The 21,049-nt window shown below is 46.0% G+C and overlaps 1 protein-coding gene across 9 annotated transcripts in view; it reads right to left on the bottom strand.

Annotated features, from left to right (window-relative positions):
• Nucleotides 1-1,032: 1,032 nt before the first annotated feature.
• Nucleotides 1,033-21,049, bottom strand: part of robo2 (roundabout, axon guidance receptor, homolog 2 (Drosophila)) — a 637,222-nt gene continuing 617,205 nt past the window's right edge. For all 9 annotated transcript variants that reach the window (XM_041211369.1, XM_041211368.1, XM_041211367.1 and 6 more), the window contains 4 exons: nt 19,429-19,602; nt 9,051-9,263; nt 2,864-3,088; nt 1,033-1,554 (listed from right to left, as the gene is read on the bottom strand). In XM_041211369.1, the coding sequence (XP_041067303.1) occupies nt 1,553-1,554; nt 2,864-3,088; nt 9,051-9,263; nt 19,429-19,602 (614 nt within the window). In that variant the 3' untranslated portion in view covers nt 1,033-1,552. The remainder of the gene's footprint in view (nt 1,555-2,863; nt 3,089-9,050; nt 9,264-19,428; nt 19,603-21,049) is intronic.

A 21,049-nucleotide genomic window follows, 5' to 3' on the forward strand; every position in this document is an offset into this window, starting at 1 on the left:
TTCTCAAATATTGGGGTGTGTGAGGTCCCATTTATAACATACAGGCAGAGGCCAGACAGGTAATGTCGCATAAAAACATCAAAGCTTTAATCGATATTCTATAGACCCATGAACAACTTTCTGTAATACTGACACACACTTTATTTTAATCTTAACAGCGTAAGCAAGGCTCCGGACCTTGTTTTAGGATTAATGTTTAAGACTATATTTGACATAGAGCACCCTTTCAAAGTCTTCGCAGTCAGTAGCTGTGATTTAAGATCCCAGTCACACATCATCAGAGCATTAACATGACAAATCTTTATACAGTTTAAAGTGGGGTAGATTAGGAATGTTTCTTTATATTAAAAAGGGCAATGTTTTAAATAACTACATGTAGGCTAAGGGAAGGGGGGAGGAGTTTTCTCTGGTCGTAAGGCTTCACTTCACTTCCCCGACTTGGCCAGCTGTGATGAGACCTCTTGCTTTGGTTCTGATGTTGCTACCACACAGTCGCACAAAGGGAACGTTCCTGTGATGGTGTTGCACACAATCGGCCGCTATCACATTCTACTTCTTGAGCCCATCGGCAAGTGGAGGTCATGACATTCTGAACATGACCTGGGAACTTCCAGAAGATTCCTTTTCTTCCCCCTGCACACACACACACACACACACGCACACACACACACATATACACACACATGCAAGCGCGCGCGCACACACACACACACACACACACACGTATGCGCGCGCACACGCACATGCATGCGATTGCACACATACGCACACACACACATATGAACACAGAGGCTCGAGCACACTCGCATGCACTCGTACACAAACAGGCCCACGCACGCACACTGCCAGACACACAATGAACAAAAAATCCCCCTCATCTACGACTCAATCGACTTCAATCTTTCGCTTTCTTCATTTTCGTAGGGACTTTAAAGGTTTGTGCTTATCACTAAAAAAAAATCAGTGCAAACTTCAAAAACAGAATATTAAACAAAAAAGTGATACAGTAATAACCTTAAAAAAACCTTTTTTGTTGTTTTTCAATTTTTAATGGCATCTCTGCCTAATCAATTCACATATAGTACAACAGACCAATAAAAAAAGAATAGACATTACAAGATGAAAAGTCAAAAAAACGAGGTGAACTTTGTATAGCAATGCAACAGAAATTATTTACACAAGAAATCCCTTTCTCTCTCGGGCTGTGATGGCTAAACTTCTATTCATATTTGGATTCTTCCCTGTCAAGTTTCTATTTTATTTTGGGGCCGGGGGAGGTGGTGCGGTGGGTTAAGGAAGGGGGCGGTGATGGGGATATGTGGGTGAATTGAGGGGCAAGCAAGGTGATTGAGTTGAAGGGATGAGAAGCAATGTATTAAAGAGTTATGGTGGGGATACAAGTGTGGCTGTGTTTTCTTGGACTTTACATCACATTTACAGGTTCTGTCATAATACATTAAATAAGGAGGAGGTTCATTGCTCCATTTAAGTGTCATCGTATCTGAGAGGCTAGGCTCGCTCTGTAGGATCTCAGGAACATGTCTCTTCATCACTCTGCAGGAAGAGGGACAAGGAGAAAAAACATCAGACAAAGTTAGAACCTTACAGTGCAGAACAAGCCAGGCATTTTGGCCAGCCCTGCCTATGTCTGCTCTTTGATAAAGCCTTTCTCTCAGTCACAGTCCCTGCTGCTCTTTCCCCATAACCCTGCAATTTCCTTTTCCTTGTCAAATATACATTCAGTTCCCTTTTGAAAATTACTATTCTCATTCTTGTGGGTACATCTGTCCATTGCCTCATCTCTCCCTATCTCTGTTAGAAGATCATCAAGGGAGTTCTCTCCAGCACCCTGGACCAATACTTATCCCCAACCCACATCACTAAAAATATCAAACTATTGGGGCGTTATCACATCGCTGTTTGTGGGTCTTGCTTCTGCAAATTGGCTGCCATGTCTCCCAGTGTTGCAGCAGTGACTACGCTTCAAAAGTACTTCACTGGCTGTCAAGTTCTTCTGAGTTCACGAAAGTCAAGTCCTTTCCTTCTTCTAAACCCCTCTAGCCTTGCAACAGCGCACCCATCGTCCCTACCCCCACCCGAGACCTCTGCACTCCTTCAATTCTGGCTTCTTTCCATTAATCCATCAATGGCAGGCAGGCCTTCAGCCCCAAAGGCCCTAAGCTCTGGAATTCCCTCCTTGAACCTCTCCACCTCATTACGTCTCTTTCTTCCTTTAAGACACTCCTTAAAACCCACCTCTTTCAGCAAGCTGGCCATGTGTCTTAATATCTCCTCATCATTTTCAGTGTCAAATAAAGCTCCTACAAAGTGCCTTGAGACGTTTGATTCCCTTAATGCTGCTGTGTAAATGCAAGTTGTTGTTGATGTTGGGACTGCCAACAGTATCGGCTTCTAACATTTTTCAGGCAGCTTTCCATATCGTAACAACTGGCTGCATAAATATAATCCTCCCCTATTGCTTCTAGTTCTTTTGCCAATCACCTTAACTCTGTGTCCTCTGGCTATTCATCCCTTCCTCCCAGCAGAATCAAGTTTCCCCTTATTTACTCTATCAAACATTTTATGATTTTGAACACGTCTATTCAATTTCCCCTTCACTTCTTGGCTATAAGGCAAACAATCCCAGCTCCTTCAGTCTCTCCACATAACTGAGCTCCCTCATCGCTGGTAGCATTTTGCTAAATCTTCTCTGCACCCTCTCAAAGGCCTTGACATCCCTCCTAGAGTATGGTGTCCACAATTGGACATTCCTCGAGGCCCAATAAGTGATTTGTAAAAGATTTAGCAAGTTACATTTTCCTCTTTTTAAACTCCACAGGCCTTTCTACATCCAAGTACTTACATACATCCCCTAAAAACTGCCCTTGACCACACGATCCCACATATCCTACATCTGGAAGGTCGCTAATGTTCCACTGATGACTTGCGATTGCCGGACCTCCTCGTGAGGGCACTCCTTTCCTGGGTCCAGTTGAACCCTTTGATGAGGCTGTTCCAGATGAGCTGTGACCACTGAGATGGCCCGGTGATGGAAAGCTAGGCTTGCTGTACGGTATGAGGATTTCATCTAGAAAACACAAAAAAAACCCATTTACAGTCACATTTAGCGGATTGCACAGTAAGTTCAGGCGTTACTTTATTTCATATGGAGAGTTAGCTTAAACCATATCAGTTGTGACTCAGCCCAAAGCACTCGTGCCTCCGACTAAAAAGATCGTGGGTTCAAGACTCACTCCAGGGACTTGAGCACAAAAGCCAGGCCGACACTTGCTCAATGTTGAGCTGAAGGAGCGCTGGGTGTTGAACATACATAAGATCCAGGCAGACAGACTTTCATCAACAAGGGAGTTAAGCAATATGGTGACAGACAGAAAAGTGGAGTTAAGGTCACAATCAAATCAGTCATGACCTTGTTGAATGGCGGAGCAGGTTCGGAGGGTGGGGGGGGGGGGGCGAGTGATCTACCGCTGCTCCTAATTCTTATGTCAGAGGTGCTATCTTCTGGATTGGACATTTAACCAAGGAAGGGTCTATTCTCTCAGATTGACTTATATAAACCAGGGTGCTATGTTGAAGAAGAGCAGGGGAGTTTGTCCCGGTATCATGGCTAATATTTATCCATCAACCAACAGCAACTAAAACAGAGGTTCTAATCACTTTCATGTTGCTATTTGTTGCAGCTTGCTCTCTGCAAATTGGCTGCTGCATTTCCAACATTAGCATAATGACTGTACCTCAAAAATTGGGTTTAAAGTGCTTTGCAAGGTCCAGAGGTCATGAGAGCTGCTATCATACAGGCTAGGCTTTCTTTTCATATACAACTTTATTCAGCTGTTTAACAAGCACTTTAGATGGATATATGCACAGTATATCTACACTCCCTCATTAAACACTCCCAGGATGGGTACAGAATTTGTTAGGAATGGAGTAAAGCTCCCTCTACACTGTCCCCATCAAACACTCCCAGGACAGGTACAGCACGGGGTTAGATACAGAGTAAAGCTCCCTCTACACTGTCCCCATCAAACACTCCCAGGACAGGTACAGCACGGGATTAGATACAGAGTAAAGCTCCCTCTACACTGTCCCCATCAAACACTCCCAGGACAGGTACAGCACGGGGTTAGATAGAGAGTAAAGCTCCCTCTGCACTGTCCCCATCAAACACTCCCAGGACGGGTACAGCACGGGGTTAGCTACAGAGTAAAACTCCCTCTACACTGTCCCCATCAAACACTCCCAGGACACGTACAGCACAGGGTTAGATACAGAGTAAAGCTCCCTCTACACCGTCCCCATCAAACACTCCCAGGACAGGTACAGAACAGGGTTAGATACAGAGTAAAGCTCCCTCTACACTGTCCTCATCAAACACTCCCAGGACAGGTACAGCATGGGGTTAGATACAGAGTAAAACTCCCTCTACACTGTCCCCATCAAACACTCCCAGGACAGGTACAGCACGGGGTTAGATACAGAGTAAATCTCCCTCTACACTGTCCCCATCAAACACTCCCAGGACAAGTACAGCACGGGGTTAGATACAGAGTAAAGCACCTTCTACACTGTCCCCATCAAACACTCCCAGGACAGGTACAGCACGGGGTTAGATACAGGGTAAAGCACCTTCTACACTGTCCCCATCAAACACTCCCAGGACAGGTACAGCACGGGGTTAGATACAGAGTAAAGCTCCCTCTACACTGTCCCCATCAAACACTCCCAGGACAGGTACAGCACAGGGTTAGATACAGGGTAAAGCACCTTCTACACTGTCCCCATCAAACACTCCCAGGGCAGGTACAGCACGGGGTTAGATACAGAGTAAACTTCCTCTACACTGTCCCCATCAAACACGCCCAGGGCAGGTACAGCACGGGGTTAGATACAGAGTAAATCTCCCTCTACACTGTCCCCATCAATAACTCCCAGGACAGGTACAGCACGGGGTTAGATACAGAGTAAATCTCCCTCTACACTGTCCCCATCAATAACTCCCAGGACAGGTACAGCACGGGGTTAGATACAGAGTAAATCTCCCTCTACACTGTCCCCATCAATAACTCCCAGGACAGGTACAGCACGGGGTTAGATACAGAGTAAATCTCCCTCTACACTGTCCCCATCAAACACTCCCAGGGCAGGTACAGCACGGGGTTAGATACAGAGTAAAGCTCCCTCTACACTGTCCCCATCAAACACTCCCAGGACAGGTACAGCACGGGGTTAGATACAGAGTAAAGCTCCCTCTACACTGTCCCCATCAAACACTCCCAGGACAGGTACAGCACGGGGTTAGATACAGAGTAAAGCTCCCTCTACACTGTCCCCATCAAACACTCCCAGGACAGGTACAGCACGGGGTTAGATACAGAGTAAAGCTCCCTCTACACTGTCCCCATCAAACACTCCCAGGACAGGTACAGCACAGGGTTAGATACAGAGTAAAGCTCCCTCTACACTGTCCCCATCAAACACTCTCAGGACAGGTACAGCACGGGGTTAGATACAGAGTAAAGCTCCCTCTACACTGTCCCCATCAAACACTCCCAGGACAGGTACAGCACTGGGTTAGATACAGAGTAAAGCCCCCTCTACACTGTCCCCATCAAACACTCCCAGGACAGGTACAGCACGGGGTTAGATACAGAGTAAAGCTCCCTCTACACTGTCCCCATCAAACACTCCCAGGACAGGTACAGTTTGGGGTTTAGATACAGAGTAAAGCTCCCTCTACACCGTCCCCATCAAACACTCCCAGGGCAGGTACAGCACGGGGTTAGATACAGAGTAAAGCTCCCTCTACACTGTCCCCATCAAACACTCCCAGGACAGGTACAGCACGGGGTTAGATACAGAGTAAAGCTCCCTCTACACTGTCCCCATCAAACACGCCCAGGACAGGTACAGCACGGGCTTAGATACAGAGTAAAGCTCCCTGTACACTGTCCCCATCAAACATTCCCAGGACAGGTACAGCACGGGGTTAGATACAGAGTAAAGCTCCCTCTACACTGTCCCCATCAAACATTCCCAGGACAGGTACAGCACGGGGTTAGATACAGAGTAAACTTCCTCTACACTGTCCCCATCAAACACGCCCAGGGCAGGTACAGCACGGGGTTAGATACAGAGTAAATCTCCCTCTACACTGTCCCCATCAAACACTCCCAGGGCAGGTACAGCACGGGGTTAGATACAGAGTAAAGCTCCCTCTACACTGTCCCCATCAAACATTCCCAGGACAGGTACAGCACGGGGTTAGATACAGAGTAAACTTCCTCTACACTGTCCCCATCAAACACGCCCAGGGCAGGTACAGCACGGGGTTAGATACAGAGTAAATCTCCCTCTACACTGTCCCCATCAAACACTCTCAGGACAGGTACAGCACGGGGTTAGATACAGAGTAAATCTCCCTCTACACTGTCCCCATCAAACACTCCCAGGACAGGTACAGCACGGGGTTAGATACAGAGTAAACTTCCTCTACACTGTCCCCATCAAACACGCCCAGGGCAGGTACAGCACGGGGTTAGATACAGAGTAAAGCTCTCTCTACACTCTCCCCATCAAACACTCCCAGGACAGGTACAGCACAGGGTTAGATACAGAGTAAAGATCCCTCTAAACTGTCCTCATCAAACACTTCCAGGTCACGTACAGCACAGGGTTAGATACAGAGCAAAGCTCCTTCTACACTGTCCCCATTAATCACTCCCAGGACAGGTACAGCATGGGGTTAGATACAGAGTAAAGCCCCCTCTACATTGTCCCCATCAAACACTCGCAGGGCAGGTACAGCAGAGAGTTAGAATTTTTTTTAATTCATGGGATGTGGGCTTCTCTGTCTGGGCCAGCATTTATTGCCAAACTCTAATTGCCCTTGAGAAGGTGGTAGTGAGCTGCCTTCTTGAACCGCTGCAGTCCATGTGGTGTAGGTACACCCACAGTGCTGTTAGGGACAGAGTTCCAGGATTTTGACCCAGCGACAGTGAAGGAACGGCGATATATTTCCAAGTCAGGATGGTGAGTGGCTTGGAGGGGAACTTCCAGCTGGTGGTGTTCCCATGTATCTTCTAGATGGTAGTGGTTGTGGGTTTGGAAGGTGCTGTCGAAGGAGCCTTGGTGAGTTTCTGCAGTGCATCTTGTAGATGGTACACACACTGCTGCTCGTGTGCGTCAGTAGTGGAGGGAGTGAATGTTTGTGGATGGAATGAAAATCAAGGTCATTGATGAAGCAGCTGAAGATGGTTGGGCCCAGGACACTACCCTGAGGAACTCCTGCAGTGATGTCCTGGAGCTGAGATGACTGACCTCCAACAACCACAACCATCCTCCTTTCTGCTAGGTATGACTCCAACCAGCAGAGAGTTTTTCTCCTGATTCCTAGTTTTGCTAGGGCTCCTTGATGCCACACTCCATCAAATGCTGCCTTGATGTCAAAGGCCGTCATTCTCACCTCACCTCTGGAGTTCAGCTCTTCTGTCCATCTTTGAACAAAGGCTGTAATGAGGTCAGGAGCTGAGTGGCCTTGGCAGACCCCAAAATGAGCATCATTGACAGGTTATTGCTAAGCAAATACCACTTGATAGCACTGTTGATGACCCCTTCCATCACTTTACTATAATTGAGAGTGGACTGACGAGGTGGTAATTAGGCGTGTTGGATTTGTCCTGCTTTTTGTGTACAGGACATACATGGACAATTTTCTATATTGCTGGGTAGATACAGAGTAAAGGTCCCTCGACACTGTCCCCATCAAACACTCCCAGGGCAGGTACAGCACAGGGTTAGATACAGAGTAAAGCTTCCTCTACACTGTCCCCATCAAACACTCCCAGGGCAGGTACAGCACAGGGTTAGATACAGAGTAAAGCTTCCTCTACACTGTCCCTATCAAACACTCCCAGGACAGATACAGCACGGGGTTAGATACAGAGTAAAGCTCCCTCTACACTGTCCCCATCAAACACTCTCAGGACAGGTACAGCACGGGGTTAGATACAGAGTAAAGGCCCTCTACACTGTCCCCATCAAACACTCCCAGGACAGGTACAGCACGGGGTTAGATACAGAGTAAAGCTCCCTCTACACTGTCCCCATCAAACATTCCCAGGACAGGTACAGCACGGGGTTAGATACAGACTAAAACTCCCTCTACACTGTCCCCATCAAACACTCCCAGGACAGGTACAGCACAGGGTTAGATACAGAGTAAAGCTCCCTCTACACTGTCCCCATCAAACACTCACAGGACAGGTACAGCACGGGGTTAGATACAGAGTAAAGCTCCCTTTACACTGTCCCTATCAAACACTCCCAGGACAGGTACAGCACAGAGTTAGATGCAAAGTAAAGCTCTCTCTACACTGTCTCCATCAAACATTCCCAGGGAAGATACAGCACGGGGTTAGGTACAGAGTAAAATTCCCTCTACACTGTCCATTGCCTTTGCATCTCTTCTAAAGTACAGAGCTCATAGCTTGATGCAATACTCCAGCTGAGGTCGAACTAGTGTCTTATACAAGTTCAATATGACCTCCTTGCTCTTGTTCTCTATGATCCTACTAATAAAGAAGATTTTGTGCCCAGTGTGATATGAATTTTTAGCCAATACTTATAAAAACTGGATGCAAGCAAGCTGCAAATTATCTGACCTTTGTCATTTAGCTACAGGCAGTATCAAGTCTCAGGTGAATACCTAATTAAATCTGGATATTCACACCCATCCGGGGAACTCACACAGCTTTTTGTTTAAGGATGGGCTAGGTTTAAGGAAGTTTGAGAAAGACTGCCTGACTCACCGTTTCATACTGAACAAAAGGGAACCCGACTCTGCTGGTGGCAGATGGAAGTGAATGGCTCCTATCGCCATCCCATTGTATCATGACGGCTTTCCCCATCCAAACTGGAATGAATGAACCTCAGCGGTGTTAACCCGCCACACAGGGTACGAAATAAACATAATTTATTCGTAAAAGGGCTTGCCCCTATTTCTTATGACCTTTTGCAATGCCCATTCATACCTGACCCAAGTGTTGGCTTCTGCTGGAGCTTGTTCCGTGAGTCCTCTTGGTGCACGTGGTCTAGGGATGTTTTGGCCAGATGTTCCATGCTCTCTTCTAGGCGGGGCAGTTGCTGTCTCTCTAGAGAGCCCACCAGGCCTGTTCCTTTCGGTGCTTGCCCAGATTGCAGCTTTGAACCCTGACATGGTGGTGGGTCAGGTGGTGGAGGCAGGTCTTTGCGAAAAAAAGGAAAACAAAGTAACTCAAACATAACCACATGAGATCGAGCTACCTCATCACTCTGATCTCCCTTTTATGCTCATCAAACTGAAGGGATCAATGGTGGCAACTGCGATTCTTCACCCCTGCCCCCTTGTTGCACCCAGTGTGAAGTAACAAGCACTCACAAATTGGGAATGTCGCACGGTTCAAATGCAAGATGAATCTTTCACTACATTGCCTCCGCAAGCTGCCTTAACACATCTGGGAATCTGGAAACCCCAACATCTCCAAGCTCCTTCCACCACCACTCCACCCCCCTGACTGCTCCCTGACAAAATCACACACACCATCAGTCATTCCTTCAATGTCACTGCATCAAAATCCTGGACTAACAGCACAGTGAGAGCGCCTTCAGCAGGCAACAGTTCAAGAAGATGGCACAACACCACTTTCTCAAGAGGCGACGAGGGACAGGCAATAAAGGCCAGCCTTAAGATCAACACCCACGTTCTGAGAATGGGTATGATAAAGAATAACCTTGGAAAGGTGCTCAGTTGGAGTAAACTTGAAACGTATATGAGGATGAAGTTAACTCAAAGAATGTGGAATATTTGCTGCACTTTCTAGGGAAAACTAGGAAAAACTGTGTTTAAACTAAACAAAGGTGGGGGGGGAGAGAGGTGAGGGATCAAGCTTGGATAGTTGTAGCAGATCAAGGAGTAGATTCAAGACAGGAGAGCATAATAGTAAAACGGTAAATGAGGATCAAAGAATAGCAGGAAGGGACAGAGAGATAAAACCTAAGAATACATCAACAGTCAAAGATTAGATGTTACAAGGTAACAAAAAGACAAAACTAAAGGCTCTAGATCTGAATGCATGCAACATTCATAACAAAGTAAATGAATTGATAGCGCACATTGAAGTAAATAAGTACAAACTGATAGCCATTATGGAGACGTAGCTGCAAGATGACAAGTGCTGGGTCCTGAATATTGAGGGGTATATGATATTCAAGAAGAATAAGAAACTAGGTAAAGGTGGAGGGGTGGCACTGTTAATCAAGGGTGGCATTGGTGCTGTAGTTAGAGATGAGCTTGGTTCAGGAGATCAGGATGTAGAATTGTTTTGGGTGGAGATGGGGAATAGTAGGGGACAGAAGTTACGAGTGGGAGTGGTCTGCAGGGCCTCCCAACAGTAATTACAATGTGGGACAAAGTATACAAGAAGAAATATTGTGTGCTTATGATAAAGGGACAGCAATAATCATGGGAGATTTTAATTTACACATAAACTGGAAAAATCAGATTGGCACTAGTAATCTTGGTGAGGAGTTCATGGAATGCTTTTGAGATAACTTCTTAAGAGTTCTGGAATTAACCAGAGAGCAGGTTATATTAGACTTGGCATTGTGAAACGTGACAGGAGTAAGTAATGACCTCAGAGTGAAAGGGAGAACAGAGGGTCTAAGACTAGTATTTTAAATTTAAATAGAGGCAACTTTTTGGCCATGAAAGCTGAGCTAGCTGAAGTGAACTGGAATACTAGGTTAGGGGATAGACCAATAGAGACACAGTGGCAGATACTTAAGGGGATAATTCAGAATACTCAGAATAAGTATATTTTTACCATAAAGAAAAATTCTCAGGGGAGGACGTACTATCTGTGGTTAACTAAAGAAGTTAAGGAAAGCATCAAACATGAGAAGCAGGTCAGATGATTGATTAGAATATAAAGAACGGCAGAGAATGCTTAAAAGGTTAATCAGGAAAAATAAATTAGAGAGAGGAAGCTAGCGAGAAATGTAAAAACAGTTAATGAGCAGGTACAGCAAATAATTAAGAAGGCTGATGGAATTATTATTTTGAGAGGAATTGAACTGAAAAATAAGGGTGATATGCTTCATTTATACAGGGCATTGGTGAGACCGCCTCTTGAATTCTGTATTTAAACAGGAAAAGAGTAGGTAAAGTGAGTTTGGTTCTCTAGAGGGTGACAATGGGGAGTTAATAGTAGATAATAAGGAAATGGCAGATGAAATGAACAAATATTTTGTTTCTGCCTTCGCTACAGAGGATACAAAAAACATTCCAGCAATAGCTGTAAATCAAAAGGTGGAAGGGAGAGGGGAACTTGGTGAAATTATAATCACTAAGGAAGTAGTACTGAGCAAATCGATGGAGCTGTGGGCTGACAAGGTTCTGGGTCCTGATGGATTTCATCCTAGGGCCTTAAAAGAGGTGGCTAATGAGGTAGTAGAGGCGTTGGTGTTAATTTTCTAAAAATTGCTAGACTCTGGAATGGTTCCATCAAGCTGGAAAATAGCAAATATAACCCCTCTATTCAAGAAAAGAGGGAGGCAGAAAACAGGGAACTGTAGGCCAGTTAGCTTGATATCTGGGGGAATGTGTTAGAATCGATCATTAAAGAGATTATAGCTGGGGATTTAGAGAAACTCAAAGTCATTAAGAGTCAGCATAGTTTTGTGAAAGGAAATCGTGGCTAACCAATTTACTGCAGTTCTTTGAAGGAGTAACATGTATGGTGGATAAAGGGGAGCCTATAGATGTGCTGTACTTGGATTTCCAGGAGACATTTGATAAGGTGCTACATCAAAGTCTTATTGTGGAAAATAAAAGCTCATGGTGTAGGGGGTAACATGTTATTATGATGGAAGATTGGCTGGTTGCAGAAAACAGAGAGTATGCATAAATGGGTATTTTTCTGATAGGCAGGATGTGACGAGTGGAGTGGAGTTAGGTTCAGGTCAATGTGGGCCTCAATTTTTACAATTTCTATCTGTGACTGAGATGAGGGGAGCGAAGGCATGGTAGCTAAATTTGAAGATGACACAAAGATAGGTGGAGGAAAGTATGTTGTGAAGAGGATGTAAGGAGGTACAGACGGATATAGATAGGTTGAGTGAGTGGCCAAAAATCAGGCAGATGGGGTATAATGTGGGAAAATGTGAAGTTGTTCACTTTGGCAGGAAGAATAAAAAAGCCGAGTGTTACTTAAATGGAGAACAACTGCAGAACTCTGAGGTGCAGAGGGATCTAGGTGATCTTGCGCATGAGCCACAAAAAGTTAGTATGCAGGTACAGCAAGTAATTAAGGCACCTAATGGAATGCTATCCTTTATTTTGAGAGGAATTGAACCAAAAAATAAGGATGTTATGCTTCAGTTATATAGAGCAATGGTGAGACCACATCACAAATACTGTGTGCCGTTTTGGTCTCCTTATTTAAAGAAAGGTGTAAACACGTTGGAGGCGGTTCAGAGGAGGTTTACTAGATTGATACCTGGAATGAGTGGGTTGTCTTATGAGGAAAGGTGAGAGGGACTGGGCTTGTTTCCACTGGAGTTTAGAAGAGTGAGGGGTAACTTGACTGAAGTATATAAGATCCTGAACAGCTTTGACAAGGTGGACATGGAAGGATGTTTCCTCTTGTGGGTGAATCCAGAACTAGGGGGCACTGTTTTAAAATTAGGGGTCACCCTTTTAGGACAGAGATGAGGAGAATTTTTTTCTCTCCGAGGCTTGTGCAACTTTGGAATTCTCTGCCTCAGAAGGTGGTGGAGGTGAGGTCATTGAATATTTTTAAGGCAGAGTTAGATAGATTCTTGTTAGGCAAGGGAGTCAAAGGTTATCATGGGTAGATGGGAACGTGGAATTCGAAACACAAACAAATCAGCTATGATCTTATTGAATGGCTAGAGGGGCTGAAAGGCCTACTTCTGCTCCTATTTTGTATGTTCTCTTGAGTAATATACTGAATGAAGCAATAATTTTCTGGGCTTTAGGTTCAGGATTTCAGCACTGCCTATGGGAACTTGGGCTTGCCCTTCAGCAACAACAAGTGCATTTATATAGTGTCTTTAACACAGGAAAACATTCCAAGGCACTTCACAGATGTGTTGTCAAACAAAATCTGATACCAAAACCACAAACGAAGCTCTTAGGACAAGTGCTCAAAAGCTTGGTCAAGGAGCTGTGTCTTAAAGAGAAAAGTACAGTGGAGAGACATGTGGTAAGGAAGAGAATTCCAGAGTTTGGGACCTAGGGAGCTGAAGGCATCGCCGCCAAAGGTGGAGCAAGGGGAGGCCAGAATTGAAAGAGGTCCGCACAGTTTGTTTCACATTAAGTTTGTGATTGGAATTTCCAACTGGAGGCTGAGAATCTTGGCTTGTGGTTTGAAGTCAGAAAGTGAGAGTTGGCTCAGTCAGTGGCATCTGAGTCAGAATGTCATGAGTTCAAACCCCACTCCAGTCCTGTGGTACGTAGTTTGGGTTGAATTTTCACTGCAGTGTGGAGGGGGTGGAGGTTGCAGGGCCAGGAAGTGGGGGCGTACCATTTAACATAGGGGTGCTCGAGCTGGGGCAAGTACATCTCTATCACCCATCCCAGCCAGGCTAGCAGAAAAATTGGCACTTCCCAACCATCGGGTTCCCCGCTGCTCCACCGTTTCCCACAGAGACTACCCCACACCTTCCCCCCTGCTCTCCTCCCCCTCAGCTCCCGGTGAGGGGGCTGGGATAGTATAGGAACAAAGACTTTTGCATTTTTATTGCATCTTTCACAACCCGAGGGTACCCCAAAGCATTTTACAACCAATGAAGTACTTTTCGAAGTGTAGTCACTGTTGTATTGAGGGAGAGGCAGCATTCAATTTGCACATAACAAGATCCCAAAAACTGCAATGTAATAATGACCAGGTGTTTTTTTTTTCCCACTGATTTTGGTTGAGAGACAAATATTGGTCCAGGACAATGTGGAGAACTCCCCTGCGCTCTTTAAAGAGGGAGGGAGAGTTGAAGCAATGGAGGGTTGTGCGGATGGGGATGAGAATTGTGTTGTAATTTTAGTTGAGGGATAAATGTTGAGTACAGAATGCTGTAATTTGCCTAATGGAAAGATGAGTGCTGTTTGTTGAGCTTCCACCGAGTTTTCATTGGAACAGATATGGAGGCCAAGGACAGAGAGGTCAGAGTGGGAGGTCAATTAAAATGGCAAGCAATCAGAAGCTCAAGGTCAGGTTTGTGGACAGGCTAAAGTTCTGCAAAGTGGTCATCCAATCTGAGTTTGGTCTCCCCGATGAAGAGGATCCTGCATTATGTGCGGCGAATACAGTTTATGAAATTGAAAAGAATACAAGGGAATCTCCATTTCAGCTGGAGGCAGTGTTGGGGGCCCTGGATGGTGGGAGGGGAAGGAGGTGAAGGGGAGGGTGTTGCGTCTCCTGCGCTTGCTTGCAAAATTGCGATGGGAAGTGGAAGGGGTGAGAGAGAACTTGAGCCAGGTGCTGCAGAGGGGACGATTGCTTCAGAATGGAGGTGGTGTTTGGTGGTGGTACTGTTAGCTCTTTCTCTTTCTCCACAGACGCTGTTTGCATGACTTGATAAGCAAGTGCAGCATTTTCTGTTCATACCTCAGATTTGCAGCCCCTGCTCTGTGCCGTTCTGCCCTACCAAGATCTAGCCGAGCTTATTGCCTTCACCCAGCTGTCTGATACGAAAAGGGTTTGGCAAGCTCTCTGGGGCGCACTGAGAACATAACAAGGCACTGAAACTATACAAGCTCTTTCCTCTCCCCAATATTGGCATCGGTCTCCTCGATGAACACCACACTGAGGAAAAACACGAGTACAAGACGATGTGAGTCACCGGGCACACTATGGGAGTCACCTTCAGTTACGCCATTGAAATTGTGACAGACGTAGCATTCCGAAGGGCAGCTGGTTCCAGGTTTAAGGCGAAGAGGATGTAGCCAGATTTCCAGCAAGACCTAGCTCGATGTTTGCACAAACACTCGATGTGACAGCTGCCCATTTTCAGCTTGGTTTGTTTTTATAGTTTTGCTCAATTATGGCTCCTCACTCTCTTGGCTGCTGTTTGTGCGGCAATGCTGTCACAACATCACTCCCCATTAAATCTGGCTAGTAAATCCTGGCCCTAAATTATTGTTCGATCTATATTCAATGGGGGAGAAACTCCAGAGCATGCATTGCCTACAGATGTGGTGTGCTGATGTCAAAATGCAAGACATATTATCAAATATTGCTGCTGCACAGATCAGGAAAGATCATAGAGTTGCTCCATTTCTGCACAGTTCACAGTACTTTAATCAGAATCAACTTCATGGATCCAATGCTATACAGTGATGGAACGGTCCCCACCAGTATTGTACCCCAGTGTTATACAGTGACAGACCTGTCTACACCAGTACTGTCCCCCAATGTTACACAGTGACAGATCCGTCCCCACCAGTACTGTACCCCAGTGTTATACAGTGACAAACCTGTCCCCACCAGTACTATACCCCAGTGTTATACAGTGACAAACCTGTCCCCACCAGTACTATACCCCAGTGTTATACAGTGACAAACCTGTCCCCACCAGTACTATACCCCAGTGTTATACAGTGACAAACCTGTCCCCACCAGTACTATACCCCAGTGTTATACAGTGACAAACCTGTCCCCACCAGTACTGTACCCCAGTGTTATACAGTGACAAACCTGTCCCCACCAGTACTGCAGTGTTTTACTGTGTCAGACTCTTCCCTACTAGTACAGTACATGAATGTTATACAGGGACACACCTGTACCCACCAGTACTTCACTTGGATGTGACACGGCTGAAGAGGGCCTCTGCATACAGAGCCCAAGCTTGGTAGGATGCAGTCTATAGTTTTATTATTGTTTCGTTAGAGTGAAGAAAATCTCACTCAGCAACTTTACTGAATTCCATTGATTTCATTCAATCACCTCTCCCGCCACACTCCTAAAATGTAACATAATGCAAGTTGTAGATTCTACTCTGTTATTATCAGTTTGGCTCATATAGCAGCGCTCTCTTGCCCTATCAGAGGGTTAGTACTGAGGGAGTGCTGCATAAGACCATAAGACATAGGAGCAGAAATTAGGCCATTCGGCCCATCGAGTCTGCTCCGCCATTCAATCATGGCTGATAAGTTTCTCCCGCCTTCTCCCCATAACCTTTGATCCCCTTACCAATCAAGAACCTATCTATCTCGGTCTTAAATACACTCAATGACCTGGCCTCCACAGCCTTCTGTGGCAATGAATTCCATAGATTCACCACTCTCTGGTTAAAGAAGTTTCTCCTCATCTCTGTTCTAAAAGTTACCTTTACTCTGAGGCTGTGCCCTCGGGTCCTAGTCTCTCCTATTAATGGAAACATCTTCCCCACGTCCACTCTATCCAGGCCTTTCAGTATTCTGTAAGTTTCAATCAGATCCCTCCTCATCCTTCTAAACTCCATCGCGTATAGACCCAGAGTCCTCAAACGTTCCTCATATGTTAAGCCTTTCATTCCTGGGATCATTCTCGTGAACCTCCTCTGGACCCTCTCCAGGACCAGCACATCCTTCCTGAGATACAGGGCCCAAAATTGCTCACAATATTCTAAATGTGGTCTGACCAGAGCCTTATAAAGCCTCAGCAGCACATCCCTGCTTTTATATTCTAGTCCTCTCGAAATAAATGCCAACATTGCATTTGCCTTCCTAACTACCGACTCAACCTGCAAGTTAACCTTAAGAGAATCCTGGACTTGGACTCCCAAGTCCCTTTGCACTCCAGATTTCTGAATTCTCTCCCCATTTAGAAAATAGTCTATGCCTCTATTCTTCCTACCAAAGTGCATGACCTCACACTTCCCCACGTTGTATTCCATTTGCCACTTCTTTGCCCATTCTCCTAACCTGTCCAAGTCCTTCTGCAGCCCCCCCGCCTCCTCAATACTACCTGTCTCTCCACCTATCTTTGTAACATCTGCAAACTTAGCCAGAATGCCCTCAGTTCCTTCATCTAGATCATTAATGTATAAAGTGAAAAGTTGTGGTCCCAACACTGACCCCTGCGGAACTCCACTAGTCACTGGCCGCCATCCTGAGAAGGACCCCCTTATCCCCACTCTCTGCCTCCTGCCAGACAGCCAATCTTCTATCCATGCTAGTACCTTGCCTCTAACACCATGGGTTCTTATCTTACTGAGCAGCCTCCTGTGCGGCACCTTGTCAAAGGCCTTCTGGAAGTCCAAGTAGATAACATCCATTGGCTCTCCTTTGTCTAACCTACTTGTTACCTCCTCAAAGAATTCTAACAGATTTGTCAGGCATGACCTCCCCTTGATGAAACCATGCTGACTTTGCCCTATTTTAACATGCACTTCCAAGTATTCCAAGAAATCTCATCCTTAATAATGGACTCTAAAATCTTACCAACGACCGAGGTCAGGCTAACTGGCCTGTAATTTCCCGTCTTTTGCCTCACTCCCTTCTTAAGGGGGGTTACATTAGCGATTTTCCAGTCCTCTGGGACACTCCCTGACTCCAGTGATTCCCGAAAGATCACCACTAACGCCTCCACTATCTCTTCAGCTATCTCCTTCAGAACGCTGGGGTGTAATCCATTTGGTCCAGGTGATTTATCCACCTTCAGACCTTTCAGTTTTCCTAGCACCTGCTCCTTGGTAATGGCCACCATACTCACCTCTGCCCCCCGACTCTCTTGAATTTTGGGGAAGTCACTCGTGTCTTCCACTGTGAAGACTGATGCAAAGTACCTATTCAGTTCCTCCGCCATTTCTTTGTTCCCCACTACTACTTCTCCAGCGTCATTTTCTAGCAGCCCAATGTCTACTTTTGCCTCTCTCTTACCCTTTATATATCTAAAAAAACTCTTGCAAACTTCTTTTATATTACTGGCTAGTTTACCCTCATATTTAATCTTCTCCCTCCTTATTTCTTTTTTAGTTGTCCTCTGTTGGTCTTTGTAGGCTTCCCAATTCCCTGGTTTCCCACTGCTCTTCATCGCCAGAGGGTCAGTACTGAGGGAGTGCTGCACTGTTAGAAGGCCATTACTGAGAGTGCGCTGTATTGTTGGAGGGTTAGTACTGAGGGAGTGCTGCATTGTTGGAGGGTTAGTACTGAGGGAGTGCTGCATTGTTGGAGGGTTAGTACTGAGGGAGTGCTGCATTGTTGGAGGATTAGTACTGAGGGGGTGCTGCATTGTTGGAGGGTTAGTACTGAGGGAGTGCTGCATTGTTGGAGGGCTAGTACTGAGGGAGTGCTGCATTGTTGGAGGGTTAGTACTGAGGGAGTGCTGCATTGTTGGAGGGTTAGTACTGAGGGAGTGCTGCATTGTTGGAGGGTTAGTACTGAGGGAGTGGTGCATTGTTGGAGGGTTAGTACGGAGGGAGTGCTGCATTGTTGGAGGGTTAGTACTGAGGGAGTGGTGCATTGTTGGAGGGTTAGTACGGAGGGAGTGCTGCATTGTTGGAGGGTTAGTACTGAGGGAGTGCTGCATTGTTGGAGGGTTAGTACTGAGGGAGTGGTGCATTGTTGGAGGGTTAGTACGGAGGGAGTGCTGCATTGTTGGAGGGTTAGTACTGAGGGAGTGGTGCATTGTTGGAGGGTTAGTACTGAGGGAGTGGTGCATTGTTGGAGGGTTAGTACTGAGGGAGTGGTGCATTGTTGGAGGGTTAGTACGGAGGGAGTGCTGCACTGTTGGAGGGTTAGTACAGAGGGAGTGCTGCACTATCAGAGGGACAATACTGAAGGAGTGCTGCATTGCTGGAGGTTCCATCTTTCAGATGAGATTTCATTCTGCTCATTGACGTGGATAGTGAGGCCGTCATGGGAGATGAAATAGGGAATAATTTAAAATTTTCATCCTTGTTTTTACGATTCTCATTGGCCTGGACTCTCCCTATCTGTGTAACCTCTCCAGCCCACAAGCCTCCATGGTCTGTGTTCTCTAATTACAGTCTCTTGTACATCTCTAATTTCTTTCTTTCCTCCGTTCCTTCAGCTGCCTAAACCCTAAGCTCTGGAATTCCCTCCTTTCTCCCCTCTCTATCTGCCTTTCTTCCTTTAAGACTCTCCTTAATGCCTGCCTCTTTGATCAATATCCTGACCATCGACCCTCACATCTAAATTTTGCAGCACAGTGTCTGATTTTGAGTTATGCTCCTGTAAAGGGCCTTGGAACATTTTTCCCACATTAAAGGCGCTATATCAATGCAGGTTCTCTTTGCTGATAACAGGCGGTCTGAGCAGAGGCAGTCTGGCGTCCCCCTTCGCCCAAAGTGAGCTCTGTTCAATCCGTTTCGGTTCCTGCCTGATGGATTGTATTCGGACCTGGAACTTACCGTCTGCTGCTACCTCCCGGCGGTGCGGCGCCGAGGGCTGCTCCAGTCTGCCCCCAGCCGGCTTGTGTTTTTTGGGAGGTCTGGATTTCTGGCACTGGTTGTGAGTTGCACTCACACTCCCGCTGCTGGAGAAGGGACTGCTAGGCTGGAGTCTCTGTGATGAGGGCCCTTTACCTGTCAGCACAAGAAATCCCAAAGGGGAATAAAAGGTTAAAAAAAAGACTTGCTTTGCCAGTGAACTAAACCTTTACAGAGCACTTCCTAAGTTCCAGCTGAAGCACTGCGACCAATTCTAAGCACCACACTTTAGGCAGGATGTCAGGGCCTTGGAGAGAGCTCGGAGGAGATTCACTAGAATGGTACCAAGGATGAGGGGCTGGAGAATCTGGGATTTGCTCGCATTTGTGAAGAGAAGGTTAAGAGGAGCTTTAATAGAAGTGGTCATAAGAAATAAGGGCTGGAGAAGGTCACTTGGCCCATCTGGCCTGGTCCTCCATTCACTATCACAAAACCATGGCTGATCTGATTGTGGTCTTGATGCCACTTTCCTGCCTGCTCCCCATAACCCTGGACTCCCTTGCAGTTCAAAATCATGAAGCGTTTCACTCAAGTGAATAAGGAGAAACTGTTTCCAGTGGTGGAAGGGTTGCTAACTAATGGATACAGATTTAAAGTAATTGGAAAAAGAACCAGAGGCAATATGAGGAAACTAAATTTACGCAGCGAGTTGTTTTGACCTGAAGTGCACTACCTGAAAGGGTGGTGGAAGCAGTTTCAATCAGGACTTCCAAAAGGAAATTGGATAAATACTTGAAGCGGAATATACATTGAGAAAGAGCAGTGAATTAGGAACTAATTGGAGAGCTCTTTCAAAGACTGGCACATACCTGCTAGGCTCAAATGGACTCCCTCCATGTGCTGTCTCATGTTTCCTAAGGAATTGGTCTCCATACTAAACACACAGTGCAGTGGGGTGGCAGTGGGGGGGGAGACAGGAATGGCTACCTGCAGTTAGCTCAGTTGGCTGGATAGTTAGTGTGTGGATCAGATTAACGCTAACAGCACTGGCTCAATCCCACTCCAGTTGAGGTAGGTCCATGCCTGTGCGTGCAAACACACACACACATACACACACGCACACGCACAATTTCATACAAGACATCCCAAAAATCTCTGCGACTACTAGGCTCCCACTATCACAGTATAGCTCAGTTTCCCACCTTTCCGTCATGTCCAAAATGGGGCAAAGTGCTCAAGATGAGCTCTAAGAGAGGAGGAATAAGCCTGCCCCTCCAAGGATGAAATCAGTTTCTGTTGTTGGTGGAAATTCATTGAAAAATCCCATAACAATTTAACAAGTTCCGCTAGAGCCACTCAGCTTCTGACTTCATTACAGCCTTGGTTCAAATATGGACAAAAGAGCTGAACTCCAGAGGTGAGGTGAGAGTGGTTACCCTAACCTCAAGGCCGCATTTGACCGAGTGTAGCATCAAGGTGCCCTAGCAAAACTAAAATCTATGGGAATCAAGGGGAAAGCTCTCCACTGGTTAGAGTCATACCTAACACAAAGGAAGATGGTTGTGGTTGTTGGAGGTCAGTCATCTCAGCTCCAGGACATCAC

Source organism: Carcharodon carcharias, chromosome 18 (genome assembly GCF_017639515.1).
Source record: "Carcharodon carcharias isolate sCarCar2 chromosome 18, sCarCar2.pri, whole genome shotgun sequence".
In the NCBI taxonomy this organism is placed as follows: domain Eukaryota; kingdom Metazoa; phylum Chordata; class Chondrichthyes; order Lamniformes; family Lamnidae; genus Carcharodon; species Carcharodon carcharias.